At 34.9% G+C, this 23,234-nt stretch overlaps 1 protein-coding gene across 1 annotated transcript in view; it reads left to right on the forward strand.

Moving 5' to 3' along the window:
* Nucleotides 1–23,234, forward strand: part of cdc123.S (cell division cycle 123 S homeolog) — a 32,896-nt gene that overhangs the window by 5,434 nt on the left and 4,228 nt on the right. Inside the window, 9 exon segments of the mRNA NM_001094409.1 lie at nt 408–468; nt 3,762–3,794; nt 4,264–4,359; nt 6,350–6,456; nt 12,603–12,651; nt 15,129–15,204; nt 17,054–17,176; nt 20,133–20,161; nt 22,275–22,397. Coding sequence (NP_001087878.1) covers nt 408–468; nt 3,762–3,794; nt 4,264–4,359; nt 6,350–6,456; nt 12,603–12,651; nt 15,129–15,204; nt 17,054–17,176; nt 20,133–20,161; nt 22,275–22,397 — 697 coding nt within the window.

Consider the following 23,234-nt stretch of genomic DNA (forward strand, 5'->3'; position numbering starts at 1 on the left):
TAGGAATGTCATTTATTTCACACGACTCACTGAAACTTGTGTATCATAATACACTCAGTTAATGGAACTCATTGGTAACTTATAATAATCTTATATCTTACACAATAGGGGTACATTTTAAATCACCAATATAGTCCATTTACATCCATAGTTACATGATGCCATGTTGTAGCTTGACATGAGCCGTAGGCAGAAATTTGAAAAAAGATAATAAAAAAAAAAAAAGTTTCATTGTGGAATAGACATTTCAGACTAAACTAAGACCTTTATTAAGATCTCTCTCTCTCTCTCTTATTTATTTATTTATATATATATATATATATATATATATATATATATATATATATATATATATATATATATATATATATATATATATATAAATAATAACACCGTTTACTCTGCAGGGAAGAATCCCCGGGATGCTCCCAAAGAGACCTTAATTGTACAGAGGAGGATGAAGTGCAGGTAACAGATTGATTGATTAATATGCCATTGTTAATTTTATTTTTAATTTTACTAACAGGCCCTTACCATTTCTGTTCATTCTGTCACTGTTTTAGTCAATTTACTGCCAGGTCTTTTAAAGTGAAATGCCTGTTTAATCTAATCATGAGTGGTGGAAGAAAATAAACCCCTTCAGCAATCTAGATATTGGAGAAAAACAAATGAATTTTCATGAGCAGTATAGGTTTCTCTTTCATAAAAAAACATTTTTCATCTCCTAGGAAAAGTTTTCTGTTACAAAGGCACAGCATCAGATGTAGAAAAGGATATTAGCATAAGTAAAATTCAAGAGTATTAGGTTCACTGCGACATGGGCTGATGTAAATGATGACCATGATGCATAATATCTGAGTGCTATAAAAATAAAGGAACATTATAATAGTAAATATTACTGCTTACTGTACCTGGTCCTCTTTGTATTCACAGGCAGATTATTTTTTACCCACTAAGAAATTGCATCCATTGATTAGCATTGAAGTCAGATAGCATATTCCAATAGTGGAATCTGGTTTTAAGCCACAACACTCCACAGAAACTGCCCTGACTCGACTAACTAATGACCTTTTAACCGCTAAAGCAACAATCATTTCTCACTACTAATACTGCTTGATCTCTCAGCCGCATTTGACACTGTAGATCACCCTCTCCTCCTCCAGTCCCTCCAGTCGCTTGGCCTTCGTGACACAGCCCTGTCCTGGTTCTCTTCTTACATCACCAATCGTTCCTTCAGTGTCTCCTACAATGGAGTATCATCTTCTCCCCTACCTCTTTCTGTTGGAGTTCCTCAAGGCTCTGTCCTGGGACCATTACTATTCTCCCTCTATACTTCCACCCTTGGCAAATTAATAAATTCGTATGGTTTCCACTACCACCTCTATGCTGACGATACTCAGATCTATCTCTCATCTCCTGATCTCAACCCAGAACTCCTAACTCGCGTCTCCTCCTCCCGCAATGCTACCTTAAATTAAACCTCTCTAAAACTGAAATGGTTCTCTTTCCTCCAACTAACACCAGTAGCATCCCCGAAGTATCCATCATAGTTAACAATTCCACTATCACCCCCTCTCCCCAGGCCCGGTGCCTTGGGGTTATCCTAGATTCTGCCCTGTCATTCACTCCTCATATCCAGTCACTTATTAAATCATGTTACTTCCACCTAAGGAACATATCCAAAATACGATCATTTATCACCCAAGACGCTGCCAAAATTCTTATTCACTCTCTCATCATATCGCGTCTAGACTACTGTAACTCTCTTTTAATTGGCCTCCCCCTCCAGAGACTGTCACCTCTCCAGTCCATAATGAACACTGCTGCGAGGCTCATACACCTCAGCAACCGCTCCTCCTCTGCCTCGCCATTCTGTCAATCCCTTCACTGGCTTCCGTTACCTTTCAGAATCAAATTCAAATTAATGACACTGACTTTCAAAGCACTTCATAACTCTGCCCCACCCTACATCTCTGAACTCATCTCTATATACTCACCCACTCGCTTACTACGCTCCTCTACTGACCTACTACTCAACTCTTCTCTCATTACCTCCTCACATGCTCGTATTCAAGACTTTGCAAGGGCTGCACCCCTCCTCTGGAACGCTCTCCCAAGGTCTGTCCGACTTTCTCCCAACCTTTCTGCTTTCAAAAAATCTCTGAAAATGCACTTCTTTCGAGAAGCCTACCCTCACTCTGCTTAACGACCAAACGCAACACCACATACAATACCACATTTCTCACCCACTTAATTCGATCTTACACACTCCCACACCTTGTGTATTACTCCCTTCCCTTTAGACTGTTTGCCTATGCATAGGGCCTTCCTCACCTTTTGTACCTGTATTGATTGTGATGTTTGTTACTCCATATATTCTATATATGTAATTCATGTGATGTAGTTGTATAATCATATTTACTTTACAGTGCTACGCAATATGTTACCGCTATATAAATATATGTTAATAAATAGTTAAATTGGGTACATTCCACTTGCACTGTAGCACCAAAATTTGCATCAGAATCTTCTTCCTGACTTCAGGGCAAGTCCATGAATGTGATGTTTGAGCACCCTTTTTAGCCCTTGAATACCCTTTAATGTGTGATTACCCTCCCATAAATAAATGTGCAGGAGGTCTCAAACCAGTCTTTACATTAATGGTCATATGCCCTACTTGTTTCTAGAAGCTGTGTGTAATGGTTTTAGTATCTAAATTACCATTTTACATAAATCCTATGAATATACTACCTAGATAAAGTGATAACTATTACAGTACAACAGTTCACGTTAACTGTTTGGGTAATGGAGAATCCTAAGCACATTTGGAAAATCGATATAGAGGTATATTTACAGGTTTATAGAAAATGATGTATGGGAAAAGAGGTAAGAGTGACCATGTTTATAAATTATTCATTACAAAGAGCTAAGTGTGATATTTATAAAGTTGTGTAACTTATTGTATGCCAGATTAATGCAACTATGTATTCCATTATTTTACATCACCTTAGACCTGGACTAAACCATTAAAGTCAATGGTAAAAAAAATATCAAGTGCCAGAAGTTTACACCCAGCTATGCATATGCCAAAATTCATTTCACTGCTTAGTAACTACAGCATTTGTGATTTTACTGTACCTAAAGCTGGCCATAGACGCTAAGATCTGATCGTACGAATCGAGGATTCGTACGATTTTCGGACAGTGTGTGCAGAGTCCCGACATTTTTCGTCCGGCGGATATGGTTCGTTTGGTCGATCGGGCAGTTTAAAAGATTTCTGTCAGCTGCCGATAATATCTCTGCATGTATTGCCGTTCGTACGATTTTCAGAGGGAGACTGTCACTAGCTTTGTCCAACATAACTTTTGTACGATTGCTGTCAGGGGCAGAACATCAGCTGATCTGTTCTTTTGTACTTTATTTGATCGAAATGGTTAGTGGCAGGTCGGGAAATGGGAAAGTCAGATCGTACGATGATTCGTGCGATCGGATCTTTGTGTCTGTGGCCAGCTTTACAGTGACCTGAAATACAAAAATGCCTGTTTTTTTTCAATAGGCACTTTTTTTTTTTTACACAGCTTTAGTATGAGTTTGTTAAATGTATATAGAAAGTATGTGTTTTTTTTAGTTGTGCTACAAACACACATTTCGGAAACTTTATAAATGAATCTAAATTTTGTGTTTACAGGAATGTCAATTTTTGTTTGTTTTTTTGTCGGTTGCTTTTAAATGTTATTTTGTTTTTTGTTTTCACATGTCAGTGGTCAGATGATGAAAGCACTGCTACTCTTACGGTAAGACCTCTGAAAATGCATGCAGGTGTTTATCCTACATTTTCTACTACATTTTAGCCTTAACTTTATGTTCTATCCATAAGGGCAATGTGTGTTGCATCTTCGTTGTGTTAAGATGCTCATTAGATTTGGACACAGTAATTGTGTTATAGAAACCACAAAGAGTAGAGGAGATAGTTGGCACCACTGCCTGGTATCTCTAAAAGAAGAATGTCTACAGGATTGATGCATGCGATAGAACTTGATAAGAGCTTTGATAGACTTCATAAAATTTGTGTGAAAACTCAGCTGTTGCATTGTGTACCAGATATTAATTGATTGCCATGTTTTTAAATTAACACTTTTTATATGCCCATTTTACTTACATATATATATATTTTTTTTTTTATATCAAAGGTATTACTATTTTCTTCAGGTACCTCAGTTAGCTTTATTATTTATATGTATTATTTCATTCTTTGTTTTTCAGGCCCCAGAATTCCCAGAATTTTCAATAAAAGTGCAAGAAGCTATTAATTCACTTGGTGGCAGTGTTTTCCCAAAACTTAACTGGAGCTCTCCAAGGGTAATAATGCATAATTTCAGAGATTTTCATATCTTTTTACAGTTATTTTTGGATTTCTGATTATTTGGAAAAAATCTATTGTAAACTTGTTCAGTGCTGCATGCCCTAGTAGTGCTATATAGATAAAGTTCTAGATCCATAAATACCATGCCATGTGCTTTGCTTATTTTCTGCAATGATGATACCAGCTTTCTTGCAGGTTTCTTATGCTTAGTCCTCATGTGGGAAGTTTTGGGGAATTTCTCTTGGTGGCATGTATGTCGCTACAGCATTTCAACACATTTCTCCATGTTAAAGGGCATGTAAAGGCAAAAAAATAAAATCCCATTTTTACTTTCTTTAATAAAAAAACAAACCTATCTCCAATATGCTTTAATTAAAAAATGTGTACAGTTTTTATAAGAAACCTGACTATATGCAGTGAAATTCTCCCTTCATTTACTGCTGTGGATAGGAATTGTCAGGAATTGTGCTGAGCAGGGAAACAATCATACTTATGAACAGCAGGGGGAGCCCCGCCTACTTCCCAGCCATGCAGAACTCAAGCAGCTTTGTTTATGACGATCCCTAAGCAGCCCAGACCACACTGAGCATGTGCACAGTCTTGGTCTTGCAAAGATGTTTATCAAAGTTACAAGATGGTGACCCCCTCTAGCCAACTTTGAACGCATAAATTGTTTGTTTGATTAGGCTTGTGGTGCAGTAAGTTCATGTTTATATTTAGTATACAAAATACAGCATTTCTAGCCTTATTCTATTTTAGACTTTACATGCCCTTTAAGGAGTTCATGATACCTAGTTGGTCTTGAGGTGAGGGCCTCCATCCAAAGCTCTGCTCTGCATGTTAGACTAACCTTCCCTGAGGCATGATGCATACTGACCCAGGAGTTAACAATGAAGGAAGACATTACAAAATATTTCAATTAAAGGCTGCCATGAAGCTTAATGATGTAGCTATGATCTCCAAGCAAGCTTAGCAAAATCCTTGTATATTGTATGAACTATTTGTTACCTTTTTGCATACTTGATTTATATTCTGGTGTACAACTGTATTAAAGGGGTTGTTCACCTTTGAGTCAACTTTTAGTATGATAGAGAGTGTGATATTCATTTTTCATATTTTTCATTATTTGTGTTTTTTGTGTTCTTTGGTTTTTTAATCAATAGCTCTCCAGTTTGCAATTTCAGCAATCTGTTTGCTAAGGTTCAAATATCCTAGCAACCATGCATTGATTTGATTGAGAGATTTTGATCTCAGCAATCGTTGCAGGAGGAAGCCTGCTTTGGGGAGCTTCCCATCACTCTTAGTTGGAAGGGATCCACAGGCAGTAGAGGTCATAATGTCTTGTGTACCACAGGCCCATGTGACTTGCTCAAGCTATTAGAAGAACTGCACCTAAGCCTTTATGGTTCCCACGACACTTTTCCTAAAATATTTATTTTTGGTAAACAGGGTTTTTGCGTATTTTCTGCATTTGTTAACATGTTTGTATTCCTGTTGTATTTCTTGCAGTCTGTATACAAGCCAGACACGTGCATTTTTCTTCACTTGTCTTTTAAGTTTTTAATTTTGTAAAAGTTGCTTTTTGGCACTGTTGAGTGATTTAAGTTTATTTGTAGAAATGACTGAAAAACAACTACAGGTATGAGATCCATTATCCGGAAACCTGTTATCCAGAAAGCTCCATATTATGGAAAGCCTGTGTCCCATAGACTCCATTATATTCAAATAATAATAATAATACATTGTACTTGATCCACTAAGATATAATTAATCCTCACTGGAAGCAAAACCAGCCTATTGGTTTATTAAATGTTTTATAGTAGACTTCAGGAATGATGATCTAAGTTACAGAAAGATCCGTTATACGGAAAAACCCAGGTCCCGAGCATTCTGGATAACAGGCCCCATACCTGTAACTATATTTTTGTATCATTCCAATAGCTGCTGTCTGGTGAAATATGTTTTGTTTGATTTTCATTTTGCTAGGATGCTTATTGGATTGCCTTGAATAGCTCTTTGAAGTGCACAACTCTTAGTGACATCTTTCTATTGTTCAAGAGCTCAGATTTTGTTACCCATGACTTCACCCAACCGTGAGTACCTGGGTACTTAACTAAACGTAATTAAACATTATCAAACTGTGAACTGCAATGCTGCCACTAATAACTCCATGGCAAAGCTACTGAATTTTTGATTTTTTTTTACAGTGACAGATGGTTTATTTCTATTCTGATAACTCATTTACAGTTTTCATACTTCTGACGTTTAAGATGTTTGATTTTAACAAGGTCATAAGTAAATGTTTCCTGCTGATTGGCTGCTATATGTGCTAAAAAAAGGCTAAAGAAAATATTCTTACTTAGATTTCTTTAAATTAACTTTTAGCATGATGTAGAGAGTGATATTCTGAAACAATTTGTAATTGTTTTTAATTTTTTATTATTTGTGGTTTTTGAGTTGAGTTTTTTTTTGTTCAGCAGCTCTCCAGTTTGCAATTCAACAAACTAGTTGATAGGGTCCAAATTGCCATAGCAACTATGCTTTGATTTGAATAAGAGACTGAAATATGAATAGAGAGGGTTTGAGTAAAATTAGTAAAAAAAGTAGCAATAACCATACATTTGTAGACTTACAGAGCATTTGTTTTTTTAAATGGGGTCAATGATGCCCATATGAAAGCTGGAAAGAGTTAGAAGGCAAACAATACAAAAAATAAAAAATTAAGATTGATTGAAAAGTTACGTAGAATTGGCCATTCTATAACATACAAAAGGTTAACTTAAAGGTGAACCACCCATTTAAGGCAGGGTACTTTTTCCTCATTGAAACCTATACTGTGAATCTACTTAGGGGGTTATTTGTCAAATTTATTTAGCGTTATGTAAAAAAATTTTTAACTCTAATAAAGTTGAATGGAAAACCACAAACATCTAAAATTCTATCAACTAAGAATTCAAATTGAGTTTTCCACTGAAAAAAACTCAAATGTTAGGAAGGAAATATAATTTTAGTGAGGCAGTCTGTACAGGAGCTGTCAAAGAAAAACATTTTTTAAGAAACTGTCTCAAAAACCTAATTGTCATTGGCAAAGCCTTAAAACAAGTCTAAAATTCTACATCTTTAAATAATGCTATACATCAATACTGGTGATTTTTTTTGGTGACTAATACTTCACATTTTTTCAGATGAAAAATAATAATCTAGAAGCATTTAGTGTGGATCTAGAGTATCTAGCCAGTATAAGAATAAATTTCAATTTATAATATATTTCATATATATAAAATTTCATATACTGTATATAATAACTGCACTGATGGATGATTCTAATGTGCCGTAGCAATCATAATTTTCATCCCATCAGTAACAAATCATTTTTTTCATGATTCAGACATTGATTTTTATCATGATCTTTTACAAAAGCAGAGACTAAATAGATCAACCTACATTTGTCCAACACTGCATGAGTGGACTCTGTTTGAGATTGAAATGATTATCTTTTCAGAGTATGCAGGATAATTGTTTGACTATATACATTAGCTCATTTATCACTATTTGGACACAGTTAGGATTATGCAGGCTACAGAAATATTCCTGGAATATTCGCAACTATTCACATGGTTGCATTTAATTTCTCTTTCTAGTAATGAGTCACTTCTTGGCTCACTTTTGTGCCATTACATTTTTAATCTTCAGGCAGTTCCATGCTTAAATATACAGTATATATGCTATAAATCTCCTCATCGAATGCTTGCTGAGTAATAGCATTCAGCAATTTCATTATTGATTTTTCTTCAAAGTAAATATTTTTAATGCTGAACAAATTGTTGAGCAACAAAGAAAACATTTTCTTGTAAATCAAGATATAGAGATCAACTCATTGAAACATTATATGAATTAAATTCAGTTTATCAGTTCTAATGTATGCTAGCTGAAATAACGGCTAAAAATACTACTTTTACCTCATAGTGGTCTTGTGCCTTTTTTATGGTCATAAAATTGCTTCATGACATCTATTTTCAATAGGGGCACAATAATCATATAATATTTGCCATTTGCACTCAGCTATTACACACACACACACACACACACACACACACACACACACACACACACACACACACACACACACACACACACACACACACACACACACACACACACACACACACACACACACACACACACACACACACACACACACACACACACACACACACACACACACACCCCCCCCCCCCCCCCCCCCCCCCCAAAAGCGGAGCTCACCAACTCGGCGTCCAAGAGCTCCACAGGCGCAAACAATCCCAACTCTTACGATACAAGATGAGCTCAGCAACTGCAGGCGCTCAGCCGGAAGAATTAAGGCACGTATTATCTTGATCAAATGTGGCTTTTATTCAGAGCTCTGAAGAAGTGCCGTCTGTTTTGGGCACGAAACGCGTAGGCTTAACTGCACTATGATTGCCACTGTTTGTCATATTGTTTGTGTGAATAAAAGCCACATTTGATCAAGATAATACGTGCCTTAATTCCTCCGGCTGAGCGCCTGCAGTTGCTGAGCTCATCTTGTATCGCTTGTGTTTTCCCCACACTCCAAACAGGATAAATGACCCAGGTGCTACCCGTAATAGAGTATATAAATATAGGGATGAATGGGTGCACACCAGGAACGTTTAGAACAAGATTTCTCTAAAAATTAAACATACTTTATTGAAATACTTAAAAACAGGCCAACGTTTCGGTCTCCTTCTCTTGATAATGGTCTGAGAAGGACACCGAAACGTTGGCCTGTTTTTAAGTATTTCAATAAAGTTTGTTTACTTTTTAAAGAAATCTTGTTCTAAATGTTCCTGGTGTGCACCCATTCATCCCTATATTCATTTATTTATTTATATATATATATATATATATATATATATATATATATATATATATATATATATATATATATATATATATATATATATATATATATATATATTTTATAAAAATAAGTAGTCCTCCACAGAGTTGTAGAAGATATAGCTCTACTTCAGGGCAGGACTACACGGCCGATTCCGCCGCGACACGACTGTCGGATGCAGACGCAGCGTCTGCATCCAACAGTCGCGTCACATCAACGACACAATCCGACACTGCCATTACTTACCTTGTTTCTGTCGCATCCGACGTGACGCCTGAGATTTTGCGCAGTGCGTCGGATCGCGGCAAAATCGGCCGTGTAGTCCTGCCCTCAAAGTGAGAATGAAATGCATGCCTCATTAGCAGTTATTTACTATATTTTATTTTTATAGAACCAACAAGTTTGTGCAGTCACATGGCTCCCTGCCCAGTAGAGCTTACTATCTAAGGCCCCTATCAAACTCATACCAGTGTCCGTTTCATCAGAAGCCAGTAAACTTGTATGTTTTTCGACTGTTAGAGGAAACTAGTTTACTCTATGTCCCACTATGACAGATACCAACGGCCAGATATTCTGACTCTGTCAAATTAGTTTGTAAACTATCTACCAACCATCAGCTATGTACTGTCTGCCGAAGGACCTCCTCAACCACACACATAACTTCTGGCTGCTGTCTAGAGTGGCAGAGTAAGAACAACCAGACTCTAAAACAGTTAAAAACTGAAGAACTGCCAGTGTTTAGGGATACTAATTGGGGAGATATTAAATGCTTACCCTTTATTATGCATGCTTATCTATTACTTCCAAAACCCCACTGCAAGAGGACCTGGAAGTGGCACAACATATATTCATGGGGTGTTTGCTAAAGATTGGCCTTTTTGTGTTATAAGCCTATATCCTACCCACAGTGTCTAGTTTATCTAATGCATTGCCTGACAGATTATAGAAATATAGGCACACCAGGCATTGGCTCTCATTATATTTGCTCTGAGAGTTATTGTTTTTCAACAGCAGTCACTAGGTCACGTGTCCCATTTGGAAGAATAAAAATGCAATATTTCTGAAAGTAGATACATACCTTAATGAGGTACCAATAAGGAGTAGGCAAAACGTAGGCAAACGGCAGGAATCAAAGTAAAAAAACAGAATTTCCAATAGAATATAAAGCTTCAGCAGGGTCTGTAAACAGAAGCTAGCCTGGGCACTTTCAAAATGGAGACTTGGCTTTTTAAAAGGAATTTGGTGCCAAAATTTCAAACTTTGTGCCGAAAGATGATGTCATGACACTCAGCGTAAACAACAGTGAACGGACGCTGGTGTGTCTTCAGCGCCGAACACGCCTGCGCCCCCCTCAGCCTCATCCAGAGTCGCCTCCTGGCACGTCTTACACAATTCAGTTCTCATGACATTGCAAAATTACAGATTCCAGTAGCATCCTGGTGTTTTTCTTGCATTGACACTGCAGTGTAATTAAATAAGTTAAAAGGGCAGGGCCTTAACAACCATGGTCTCTGAGTACATATCCCAGCATGTTGTCAATACATCTAGTGAATATGAATTTACTGCACTTGCAAACATTCCATTCCAAAACAATATAGATAATTAAATCAGATTAAAAGTCTGCATGTCATTTGGGCATCCGTGAGAAATAGATTTTAGTTGATTATTTTTGTGTCATCAATTTCTCCTGTGCAGTTGTTACTTATACATTCTGTGTTCTGAGGATACTGATGATTAATCTTATTTTGTCATCAGATCTATAGTAAGATGGGTTGCTCCTAGTTAATCCATTAATAGGATCACAAGGACTGTAGGGCATCTACAGCTACATTTCAGTTTAGCATGTTTATTAAAATTTATATTATTGGATCCTGGAGATACTTTGAAAATCTCTTCAGTGGGAACTAAGATGAAGGAAGACTTTTAATATAACAGAATGACAAACAGCAATTCACAGGACTCATAAATCAATCCACTGCATATCACAGCAGGAAAACTACTATAAAATACTATACAGTTGGTGTCTACCTCTCTCAAAAATATAAAAAAAAATGTACCCAGGCGCCCCAAATTCCTGCTGAAGATGTGGCATGGATGTTGGGGACATGCTACATATTTGGTGGATCTCCGCTTTCATATTAATTGCTACAGTTACACCAAATAAGATTGAGATGACTCCAGAAGCAGTGCTGCTAAATTCATATAAAAAGTTACCTACAAAAGCATTGGAAATACTTGCCTTTCAAGTCCTAAATACTAGCATACTCCTAATCGCCAGAAACTGGAAAAAACAAGAAATGCCAAGTATTACTCAAATAATAAAAAGTCACCAACAACATGGAATATGAACTAGCAGTACCAAAAGAAAGCCATACTCCAAAGTTTTAGCAAAGAATGCATAAAAACAAAGGAAAAAATTAGCTACTTAAGATGTTTGTATTATTTTATTTACATATGATGTTATGATATATGAAATGTCATTGTGTAAAACAATATTTAGACATAAAAAATATTTTGTCTATATTCTTAAAGTCTAAAATGAAAGTGTTTAAGTGATCAAACTTTTTAATATAGGTGTACGATATTCAATTTCAGGCCTAAGACCTTGCAAATGTTTTTTTTTATAAACTGTGGGTTCTGCTGAAAAAAAAACCAGTACTTGGATATAGGAGCAGCAGTGTTTTCTTTGTCAGCATATAAAGCTAACACACACTTGAATTATGATTGAATATTTGGTATCCCAGCAGGGCAACAAACTGTTAAGATTCAATAAACAATATATCACTGGGAAACTAAATTATTCAAAACATTTGTAAAATTAAATCAATGCAATCTCTAAATGAGTTTCTATGCCCTTAGTCAAGAGAAATGATGCATGCATTTATAAGCAATATACAGATATCTAGCTATAAATTATGTCCATTACCATATGTAATGGTTTTCTGACTCTGGGTATTAACTGTATATATGTATGTTTTTCTTTATATAGTATTGCTTGTAATTTTAGCTCTGCACATTCACACAGTACATTAATAGAGCAGACTAAACAAGACAATAATAGAAAATGAAAAAAATTACAGGTGTGGGTATACGTGTCTTGTTAAATTTTGATTGGGTACTATATACAAGGTGGTTGGGTATTCTACTGCATGCATTTCCCCTGGTATTTGGCTTCACATGAAATTGACCCATGTGTTGGACGACTGTGCTTGAGCATTTAGATAATAAATTACAGTGGAGCAAGGGCTGATGTGAATGATGAACTGTGTATATGAATTGTTGGTTAGCATGTCAATTCTCTCTCAAAAAAGTGGTTTTATTCCCTTTTTCTTCCAGGTTTATTTACTGTGCAGATGATTCTCCAGATCCCAACATAAAATATGAAGTATGTATTATATATATAAAAGTGGTAAAATTTGCCTGGGTGCAAAAAGCCAAAACAGTAGATGTATAACGAAGGATAAAGCTAGCACTCACAGGTCAAAACGTTAGTCGTTTTTTTGATTGAATAAACACTTGTAAACTTTTCACAAGACCTGTGAGTGCTAGCTTTATATATATATATATATATATATATAGTCATATTGTTAAACCGGCACTCACCGTCGATTAATCAGTTTCCGGGTGCTTCTTCAAAGGAAAGTATATAGAGTATTTAAGAGCACTCACGGGTATTGTGAAAAAAGCCTTTTATTGGAGTATTACAATCTACCCCACATCAACGCGTTTCGGTTCTCTCTGAACCGTCGTCAGGATGTACACAGAAGTCATCACGTGATCCATAAATACAAACATCAACCAATCAGTGAACAGTGTTAATTAAATATTCATGACAGTGTTACAATATTCATTATCAAAAAATCCAAGTGCATGTTAAAAGCTATTGTATAAAAATTGTAAAAAGTTTAACCACATTAAAAACATTAAGAGTAGTGAACCATCTAAACCGTTTGAGATGTATCAAAATTGTGCAAATAACAAATCACAAAACAGGGTTGTCAAGGACGTCCGTGTAATAGAGCTCCAGACAGAAAAATTGTTAAGGGTTAAAAGGCCATGTGTGGCAGCATTTGATGGTGCAAGGTAACTAGATTAATAGCATCACCTCCCAAGCCATATAAAATTCATATAAATAAGGACCTATTCATCTCTATGTATACCCATGGTTCCGTGTTTACCGTATATCAAGGTATTTGGGCTACTTATTCCTTATTATTACATCTACAAATCACAGCAGTTCTGTCAAACTGCACCATTAAAGTATATTTATGCTGCCTAAATATATCCCAGACCTACTACTGTCTACCAAACATGTTGGTCCATTATTTTAATTAACACCTACGTTTTTTATATATTGGTTACACGGCTCCTTGGGACCCTGTTTTAAAATGCAGCGTATATAAGTATATATATATATATATATATATATATATATATATATATATATATATATATATATATATATATATATATATATATATGTATGTGTATATATATATATGTATGTATGTGTATATATATATATGTATGTATGTGTATATATATATATATATGTATGTATGTGTATATATATATATGTATGTATGTATGTGTATATATATATGTATGTATGTATGTGTATATATATATGTATGTATGTATGTATGTGTATATATATATATATGTATGTATGTGTATATATATATATATGTATGTATGTGTATATATATATATGTATGTATGTGTATATATATATATGTATGTATGTGTATATATATATGTATGTGTATATATATATATATGTATGTATGTGTATATATATATGTATGTATGTATGTATATATATATATATATGTATATGTATATATATGTGTGTATATATATATATGTATGTATATGTGTATATATGTGTATATATATATATGTGTATATATATATAAAACAACGGATGAAGCTTGCACTCAGGTCTTAAAAGAAATTTTCAAGTTTTATTTGGTTAAAAAAAACACTGTTTTGGATCAAAAAAAAACATAGTTGATTTTTTGATCCAATAAACACTTGAAAATTTCTTTTAAGACCTGTGAGTGTAAGTCTCATCCGTTGTTATATTTTTACTTTTTCGGCTTTTTGCACCCAGGCAAAATTGACGAGCTGTGCTGGCTTCCAGAACCTTCCTAACCTGGATTCCTAGTATATTTTTCCATGCCTACTGTACACCATTTCATATGTCAAATATTTGTGCGCATGCCTTAAGTGTTTTATAGGCATGTAGTTAGCAACATTTCAAATTTAACATTACTTTGTAATCTTTGTATAGTCGTTAAAGGACCAGCAACACCGAAAAATTAAAGTAATTCATATATAATATACTGTCTGCATTGGTAGAAGTTTTGTGTTTGCTTCAAAAAGAACACAGTAGTAGTAGTGTTACTGCTACATGCTGCCGTGTAGCCATGGGTCAGCCATTCAAGTTAAAAAAGGAGAAAAGGCACAGGTAATTTAGAAGATGACAGATATGCTCTGTCATAGAATACATTAAATGAAAACAATATATATATTGTTTTTGGGTAACAATTATTAATACAACTATTGTTAACCATGTTGCTCTTGTTTTTGTTGTTTGTATGCTAATCTCAGATACATTTTCCAATGTATCTGAATGCATCTTAAAATATTGGGCACACAGGCTTATCTTGTAGAAATATATTATTTGAAGATTGTGCAGAGGAATCATTGGATTGTTTGCCAAAGCAACTGTATTACAGTTGCTCTCTCAATGTGTATCAAATTATTGTTACAATAACAAAATAATGTCTTAAAAAATGTTTATTGTTAGTAATGCAGTGTTTGTTGTTGTTTCTTTTTGCTTCCCCTCAATTACAGCTTGTCCTAAGAAAGTGGTGTGAACTGATACCGGGAGCAGAATTCAGATGTTTTGTTAGAGAAAACAAACTTATAGGTATGTTTGTTTGTTTTTTTTTCTTTTGGATTTCTTTTTAATTTCTTTTTATTAGTTTTAATTTCTTTTTAATCTGTTCTCTTTAATGATGGCATATACAGTTATATAACATTGTTTACATTATACCGGTACTAAGATTATAAAATGTAAATACAGTCATAAAGAATCATGTGGTGTGTGTGTGTATACCTTGAACACACAAAGCAATAAGGCTGAACATCACATGCTCCAATTATAAATACAAGGCTTTTTACAATGACCTATTTACTATAACCCATCTTTTGGATGTTTAGGACAGACATATGAACCTGCAAGAAATTATAATATACCACAGATTTATAATATAATAAATCTGTGGTATCACAGATTTATTTCTATGTAAACAACTATTGTAGCCTCAGAAAGCATATTTGTGTTTATATAATGGCTTACATTGCTGCATATGGTTGTAGAAAACTGTGCATGTAGTTTTTTTTTCTAACATTTTCGCTATAAGAGGGTTAGCAGAAAACATAATATCCAAAACAGTGTGACTTTTCTAGATGAGTAAATACGAGTATTTCACAATGTTCTGATAAAACCAAACAAGTTTTTGGCAATTTTCCTTAATAATGTGGCTTAATAATGTAATGCCACAATTTACAGTTTATAAATGCTATTTTCCTTAATAATGTGGCTTAATAATGTAATGCCACAATTTACAGTTTATACATGCTACTTTCTCATTTTATCTTAAAGGAGAACTAATGTGCAGCAAAGAGGTTAGGTAGAAATTCTGCATATGATGTATTGGGGTTTTGTACTAGCCCAAGGCAACCACAGTCCTTTAGCAGGGTAGATCTGTGCCTCTGAAGATGCCCCCAGTAGCCCCCCCATCTTCTTTTCTGATGATTTACTGCACATGCTCTTTGATCCTGTTAGTTACCTGAGCTTAGAGACTGATTCACAATAAACAGAATATATAGAATATAAATGTCAAAATACATGGCTGGTTAGTAATGAATTCAGAGTCACATTATTATTCTATGACAGACAATTTGCATTTTCTACTTGATGATTTCCAGTGACCGCAAGCTTAGCTACCCAATGCACACTGACCATGTGGGTGTCTTTGACACTCATAACAAAATTCCAGCTGGTTTCTGTGAAAAATTTAAAGGCCTGGATCATTTTTCAGTAGCTAGAAATACTGCATAGCTAGCCAGATTCATGTTCATGTAGAGTTTAAGAAATTGGATTATTTAAATGAAATGGAGTCTATGGGAGACAGCCTTTCCATAATTTGGAGCTTTCCGGATAATGGGTTTCTGGATAACTGATCCCATACCTGTACTTGATCCTTTTTTTATTTATTTAGTTATTTTGTAAAAAGCAGCTCTCCAGTTTGAAATTTCAGCAGCTATCAGGTTTCTAGGGTCCAAATGACCATAGAAACCAGGTAGTGGTTTGAATTAGAGACTGGAATATGAATAGAATAGGGCCTAAACAGAAAGATAGTAGTAAAAAAAGGGAAGAACTTTTTTAAGTGTTCAGCCTTTGCCATGGGATCTCATGATAGAAGCCCTGGTTTTGATTCCTTGTGGCAACTCCATGTGACCCTGGATAAGTCACTTGCTATAAGTAAAAAGTACTATATAATTGATTCCCTTTGCCTTTAAATGTACTATGTAGTTTATCTGGTTGTAGTGCAAAAAATGGCAAAACAAGAAAAGCTATTTCCTTGTGGCTATGGTATGTTGAAACAAATATTACTTTATTTTGTGCATATTGCTTATCAACCCCTAAAAGTATAATATAACTGCTTTTCCTCTTACATGTTATATATTTGTTTCAAAACTTATCTTTTCAGGCATTTCTCAGAGGGACTATACACAATATTATGATCACATTAGTAAACAAAAAGAAGAAATCCGTAAATCAATACAATATTTCTTTCAAGAACATATTCAGTATAATTTTCCAGATGAGGATTGTAAGTATTTTATGAAGCCTTTATTTATGAGAGTTCTGTTCATTGTGCTTTGCTTTAATGACAATATTAAACTGTACATTTTAAAGAGAAAGACACAAGATAGACACATTTCTGCTCAAGGGACATTTTATCATCGGCAGTAGCCAAGGCATCGCCTGCCAACAAAACGTCCCATGTACCATTGTCCTAACAGAGCTAGACCAATCAGCTTTCAGATCATGGTGTGGTTTTTCCTTTCCTGCTGTTGAGGGAGAGGAAACCCAAGTGAGTCACAAAAAAATCTGCGGGTTCACAGGTGAATGCAGTCATAGTTACCATAGTTGTTATAACCAGTATTTGGCATTCTGATTTAGATAAATGAAGTTTTATTTGACATGAGCTTTGTGGATTCTGAGCTCAAAAAGTCAGAACCAGGGTTGTTATAGACTTGTAAAAAGGGAGTTACCAGTGGAAGAGCATAGAGATATCGCTCTACAGCACAGAAAAACAAAGAACTACTCTTACAGCCAAAAAGGTGGTTCTGCCTCAAGGCCAGGGTACTAGTGACCAAGGCTAGCTTGAGAACAGAATCCATCCAAGTCTCTTTTACTTTAAAAGTATGACATAGTCCATTAGATGCTGAACACGTCAGTAGTAAGTAGATAATAAATATATTTTCTCTTTCACTAGTAAATATTTGTAATAATACAAGCTATTAACTATAAGAAGACAGTTAAAATGCAACTGCAAACATCCCACAGTGCAGAAATCTCATGGCCATTTTCTTAATTACAGGCTGATGAAATTTTTCAAAACAAGCTATTTATGCCTTCTTAGTAAGTTATCAAAGGCTGCAGTAGCCATTCTGCCGGCTGTATTTTCATATCTTCCCATTATAGCAAAGCATATATGGTTAGGAGACCTGCCTGTGCATCATGCTGTTCAACAAATTTATAATAGTCAAAACATTAGACATAGGTATGCTTCTAAATATAGGACTGTGCGCTTGTCCAAAAGTAAGAGTATTTTAATAGTCAGGGACTTCCCTTTTCTGATTCTTGTATATCTGCAGTGCTTGCTGAATGAATACTAGCTTGGATCAATGAGGATCCAAGGCTGCTCATCTCTAATTTATTCCTCTATGAGTTGCTCACATAAAAGCTCATTTGAAGATTTCAGGCATGAAAAGTAAAATTATATCCCAAACTTTTTATTTTGTCTGTATTAATGCGTAGAGTTTTAACAGGCAAACTTAGATGCAAAATGATCTTCATTCCAGTTTTCCACCTTCATAGGCATAACCATATTTATTAGATACCAGTCACAAATACTTTAGTTTATAATAGAAAACAGTGCATCATTAGATAAGTAGAAATAGAGCTGGATAGGACAATGTCAACATGGCTTTTAGTACAGGTATGGGATCTGTTGAAGGAAACCCGTTATCCAGAAATCTCTTCATTACAGAAAGGCTTTGGCCCATAGACTACATTTTATCCAAATGTTTTCCCTTTTCGCTGTAATAATAAAACAGTATCTTGTGTTTGATCTAAATTAAGATATAATTAATCCTTATTGGAAGCAATACCAGCTTATTGGCTTTATTTAATGTTTACATAATTTTCTAGTAGACTTAAGGTATGAAGATCCAAATTATGAATAGATCTCTTATCTCGAGGTCCCAAGCTTTCTGGATAACAGGTCCCATGCCTGTCGTGGCAATTAAATTCTTGCTACAAATTGTGGTTCACAGTTGCATCAATTGGAAGAACTGCAAGTCACACTTAATGGCTCCAACAATTTTACTATACTTTGAGAATATATTTTGCCTGTCTGTCTGTGGGGCGAGAAAGGTTGCTTTACCAGACGTATTGGTGGTTAGCAATAGAAAGATAACTAAAGAGAAGAAGAACTAAAGATTAACAAATAAGGCTAGAAGATGCCCCCAGTAGCTCACCATCATCTAAAGGCTAAAAGTAGCCCAGAGCATGTGCTGTGATGTTTCTGGGCTTAGGATGTGACTCACAATATACTGTACATAGATAAATGATGTTGGTACAAGACCATTTAGTTAATTATTTAAATTCATTTTACATCGCAGTTCTGAAATCAGTGCATTCTGCACCAGCTATCAAGCATAGGTTTTATGACAGACAAAACTAATTTTCTGTTTGATGATTTATGACATCCACCAAGTTTAACTTCACATATTCTCACCATGTTGCTATATTTACAGCAGGTCACTCTGCACAGAGTATGATTAATCAAGACACATATGCATAAAACAGTTTTATATAGCATTTTGCAATAAGTATACAATGTAAATCTACCCTCTGCTTTCGCTCTGCACTTTTTTGATTTAGTCATCGATCAGTCATGTTTCACCTAATATGCCACCCATGGGCTGCTTCATTAACAGATATCTCCATAAGCTAACAGTAACGATGTCGAGCTAATACTTATCCATAACTAAAAACAGCACATGAAAGTCTATACTATTTAATTGCCATTTAAACCAGACATTTGCTTTAAAGAGATCTAAACATAAAGTGTATTATTAAGCATAAAAATCATATTCAATTGGTATTTTTTCCAGCCAATCACTACATAAAGGTGTAACCAAAGTGAAGAGACTAAACTTTATGCTTCTAATTGCAGCATCTTGTTGTAGCGTAGCTCTAAGGCACCTATAGTAGTCCATAACTATTCATATCTCATATAACATTATGTTTGATGGCAATTTTATACAGAAGGAATAAATACTAAATTTAGGGATTTTAGTATTAAGTATTTTCTAGATAAGTGTAAGTTAGGAAACGGCTAAAGCTATTTGTTTTTATTCTATTCTGTGTACTTGTTTATAAGCTACTGTTTATTAATACAAGATGCTGGAAAACAGCTGTCATTTTGAGAAGCTGACATTATAATGTGCATTGGAAGTAGATTTTAATCAGTTATTTTATTCTTCTCTTTTTAGTTGTTTTTGACATATACAAAGACAGCCAAGTGAGTACAAGTTGGTATTTTTAATTATTATGTTTCTTTCTGTAAAAATTATTTTCACACAATTTAGATGGCTGATCGCATAAGCAAAGACAATGTCCTGTGTGCCTTTGCACATATACATATTATTATTATTATTATTATTATTAACATGTATTTATATAGCGTCAACATATTGCGTAGCACATATGATTTGATGCACTTTTAGAAATATGACATTTCTAGAAAGTGTTACTTTTATTCATTAAAAACACTTTATCAGCCTTCCTGTTTTTTTTTGTAACAATATGACTAGATATCCTCACTTTTATTACAATAATGGCTTAAATGGCTTGTTTTACAATTTTGTCATAGGTAGCTGTCCTGCTGCTCCCCATTGTTACCTTTTTAGTGCTGTGACAGGGCAAGGTGGGGCCTGCATCATTAGGACTGAGAGTACATTTTTGCTCTTTATGAAAAAGGCTGATTTTTTTTTTTTTTTTTTAAGTTGAAATGAAAATAGCATTTGGTTTTCACTGTGCTTCATGGTAGGTTTAGCTTTGGACATGTGGCTCGGAGCCTCTGGTGCCAGTGTTACTACACCTCTGAAATTGTAAAGTGAGAGTCCCAAAAGAATAACTGTAGACTTGTCAATTAAACTCAAAACCAGGTTCCTTTATAGAAAACAAAACAGAACAGAACACACTCAAAAAAACCTCTGTCAATTTACACTTGAGATAGGGTCCTGGTGACTCAAAACATTGTGTAAGCCATGATATTTGTAAGTAAACAAACAAATCTGAGTGTGATTTTTCAGTTTGTGCCAACACGTTTGTTGTGAGCAAAAAACACAAGGAAGGCCAGTTCAAGCAAAAGACCAAAAGTGTTTTGCATGTATCCTTATAGTGATTGTGTTCACATCATTTGGCCAGCCACGCCTTCATAAATGACATGCAAGACCTCTTCAACTACTAGGCCACATTGTCTTGGGACTGGCCAGTGAGACAGTAGGGGCCATTTATAAGTACAGTATGCAGAGTGCAGTTTCAGATGCATTTGCCATGTTTTACCCCCAATGCAGTTACAGTGAAACCTCGATTTTAAGAACCCTGATTTTATTTTATTTTTTCCCTAATTTTTCATTTGTGGTCCTACCAATTTATATTGCATTTCAAGGGGTACATTTCCCTGATTTTAAGTAATGTTTTCCCAGATTTGACATCAAAATTTTTTCCTGATGTTCCTAAAAATTGCTTTTTTCCTGTATGAATGTTCTTATTTGTGAAATAAAGAGGTTTAAAATACTAACCAGATGTATATTTTGCCATGGATCTGCCTGGAAATGGTCAATTCCAATTAGTCTGCCCCTTATACAGTCCTGCACCAATCACTTATTGCTTTAGGTTGTGTATGTGACTGACAGAGAGGCCTTGCACATGCCCCCCATAGTGTAATATTAACACTGCAATGCTTAATCCTTGTTATTAACAGAGTAAATATTGTATCTCAAAGTAAAACTGGCTCTTTTGCTAATATCCTTTTAAGTTACTTTAACACATGTAACTTGCATCATTTTTTCCTGGTCCCCTGAAAAACGTAACATGGGTGTTCTACTGTATGTCTCATAATTCCAGAGGCAGTCAAAGTAATTACACATGCATTTTGATGAACATTAGACATAATTGCTCTGAAAATTCTTTGCCCAGTTGGCATTCCTTCTGGCACTGCCATCAAAATGACCCATGTGGTCAAGTCTGCTGCAGGGGATCTTGATAATATCACCAGTTAAAGTGGTGACAGTGTTCCAGGGTTCACCGGCATCTTTATGTATTTTACTGTTTTAAATCACATTCTTAAAAAACAACTTTTTTATTGTACCTTATTAAAACATGGTACATGTTTAAGGCAGACGGATGTTTGCAACTTTCAGTTTTTTATCTGTCCTCTGCTCTCCTACTCTGGCCAAGCCCAGCGAAGCATTTCAAGGTATTTCTTTGAGTACAGACATCTCCGTACATCAATGTGTAATGGCTGTAAATTCAGAAACCTTCTAATTCTCGATTGTATAGTCATAAGAGCAAGCAAACTTGGCTTGCAAGATTGTCTGCTCATTTGACACATCTTTTATTACCTTAAGGGCAAGATATGGCTGATAGATTTTAATCCATTTGGAGAAGTAACAGACTCTCTGCTGTTTACCTGGGAGGAATTAAGGAGGAACCTCTGTGATGTACCTGGTGATGTAGAAAACGAGGATCAGGTAAGCAAATTTACTTTACTATTTACTACCAAAAACACATAGATAAACTCTCATAAACACTGGTAATTTAATTTTTAACATTAAATCACAGAATCCAATTAATTTCTCACATCGTTCGTCTTATCATATCTCTCCTGTTCTGTTTCCCAACTATATAAAGGGAACACTCTACTATACTGGCTATTCTGTAAGACTCGCCCTCACCACAATCTCTTTTGCTTCACTAGGTTATTATGGTTTGCTATCGGTTCTTATAATGAGCAAAGAAAGTAATTTTGCTGCAGCTTAGTTTTATTATTTCTTACTATACAGCCTAGAATTTAGAAATGAGATTGTGTTTCTGAGCTACACATTTTTTATTTTCTTGTACTTTATTCCTTATTTGCATAATTAGTAATTCACACAAGGCCTCATTTATGAGTACAAATTTGTAAGCATTTAAAACAAATCCGCAAAAGTGCAAGCCCTTATACACACTCTTTTCAACCAGCATCTGTAGCTAACCACACTGACATATTGTCAGACTGGATACACTAGAGGCCAGCAGCTCTTCATATTTTGCTTTTCTGCCTTTTATTTTAATTAATCAAGTAAAATATAAACTAATTGTGAGTTCCCCTGTACAGCATCTTTTCTTCTGTTTTTGTAATTGGTCAACACACTGGGATCCTCTTGAGCACCTACCTATCAAGGTTTAATTAAAAAAATTAAACATTAAATCCAATTTCTATTTTTTATTAAAACATTCATAGCTGTTGTAAGCTCATTTAAAAATCTCAGTTGTCAATCAAATATTGCCTGACCCTGCCCTCACAATTCTTTTCACTTTCCATTCAG

Source organism: Xenopus laevis, chromosome 3S, assembly GCF_017654675.1.
Source record: "Xenopus laevis strain J_2021 chromosome 3S, Xenopus_laevis_v10.1, whole genome shotgun sequence".
Classification (NCBI taxonomy): domain Eukaryota; kingdom Metazoa; phylum Chordata; class Amphibia; order Anura; family Pipidae; genus Xenopus; species Xenopus laevis.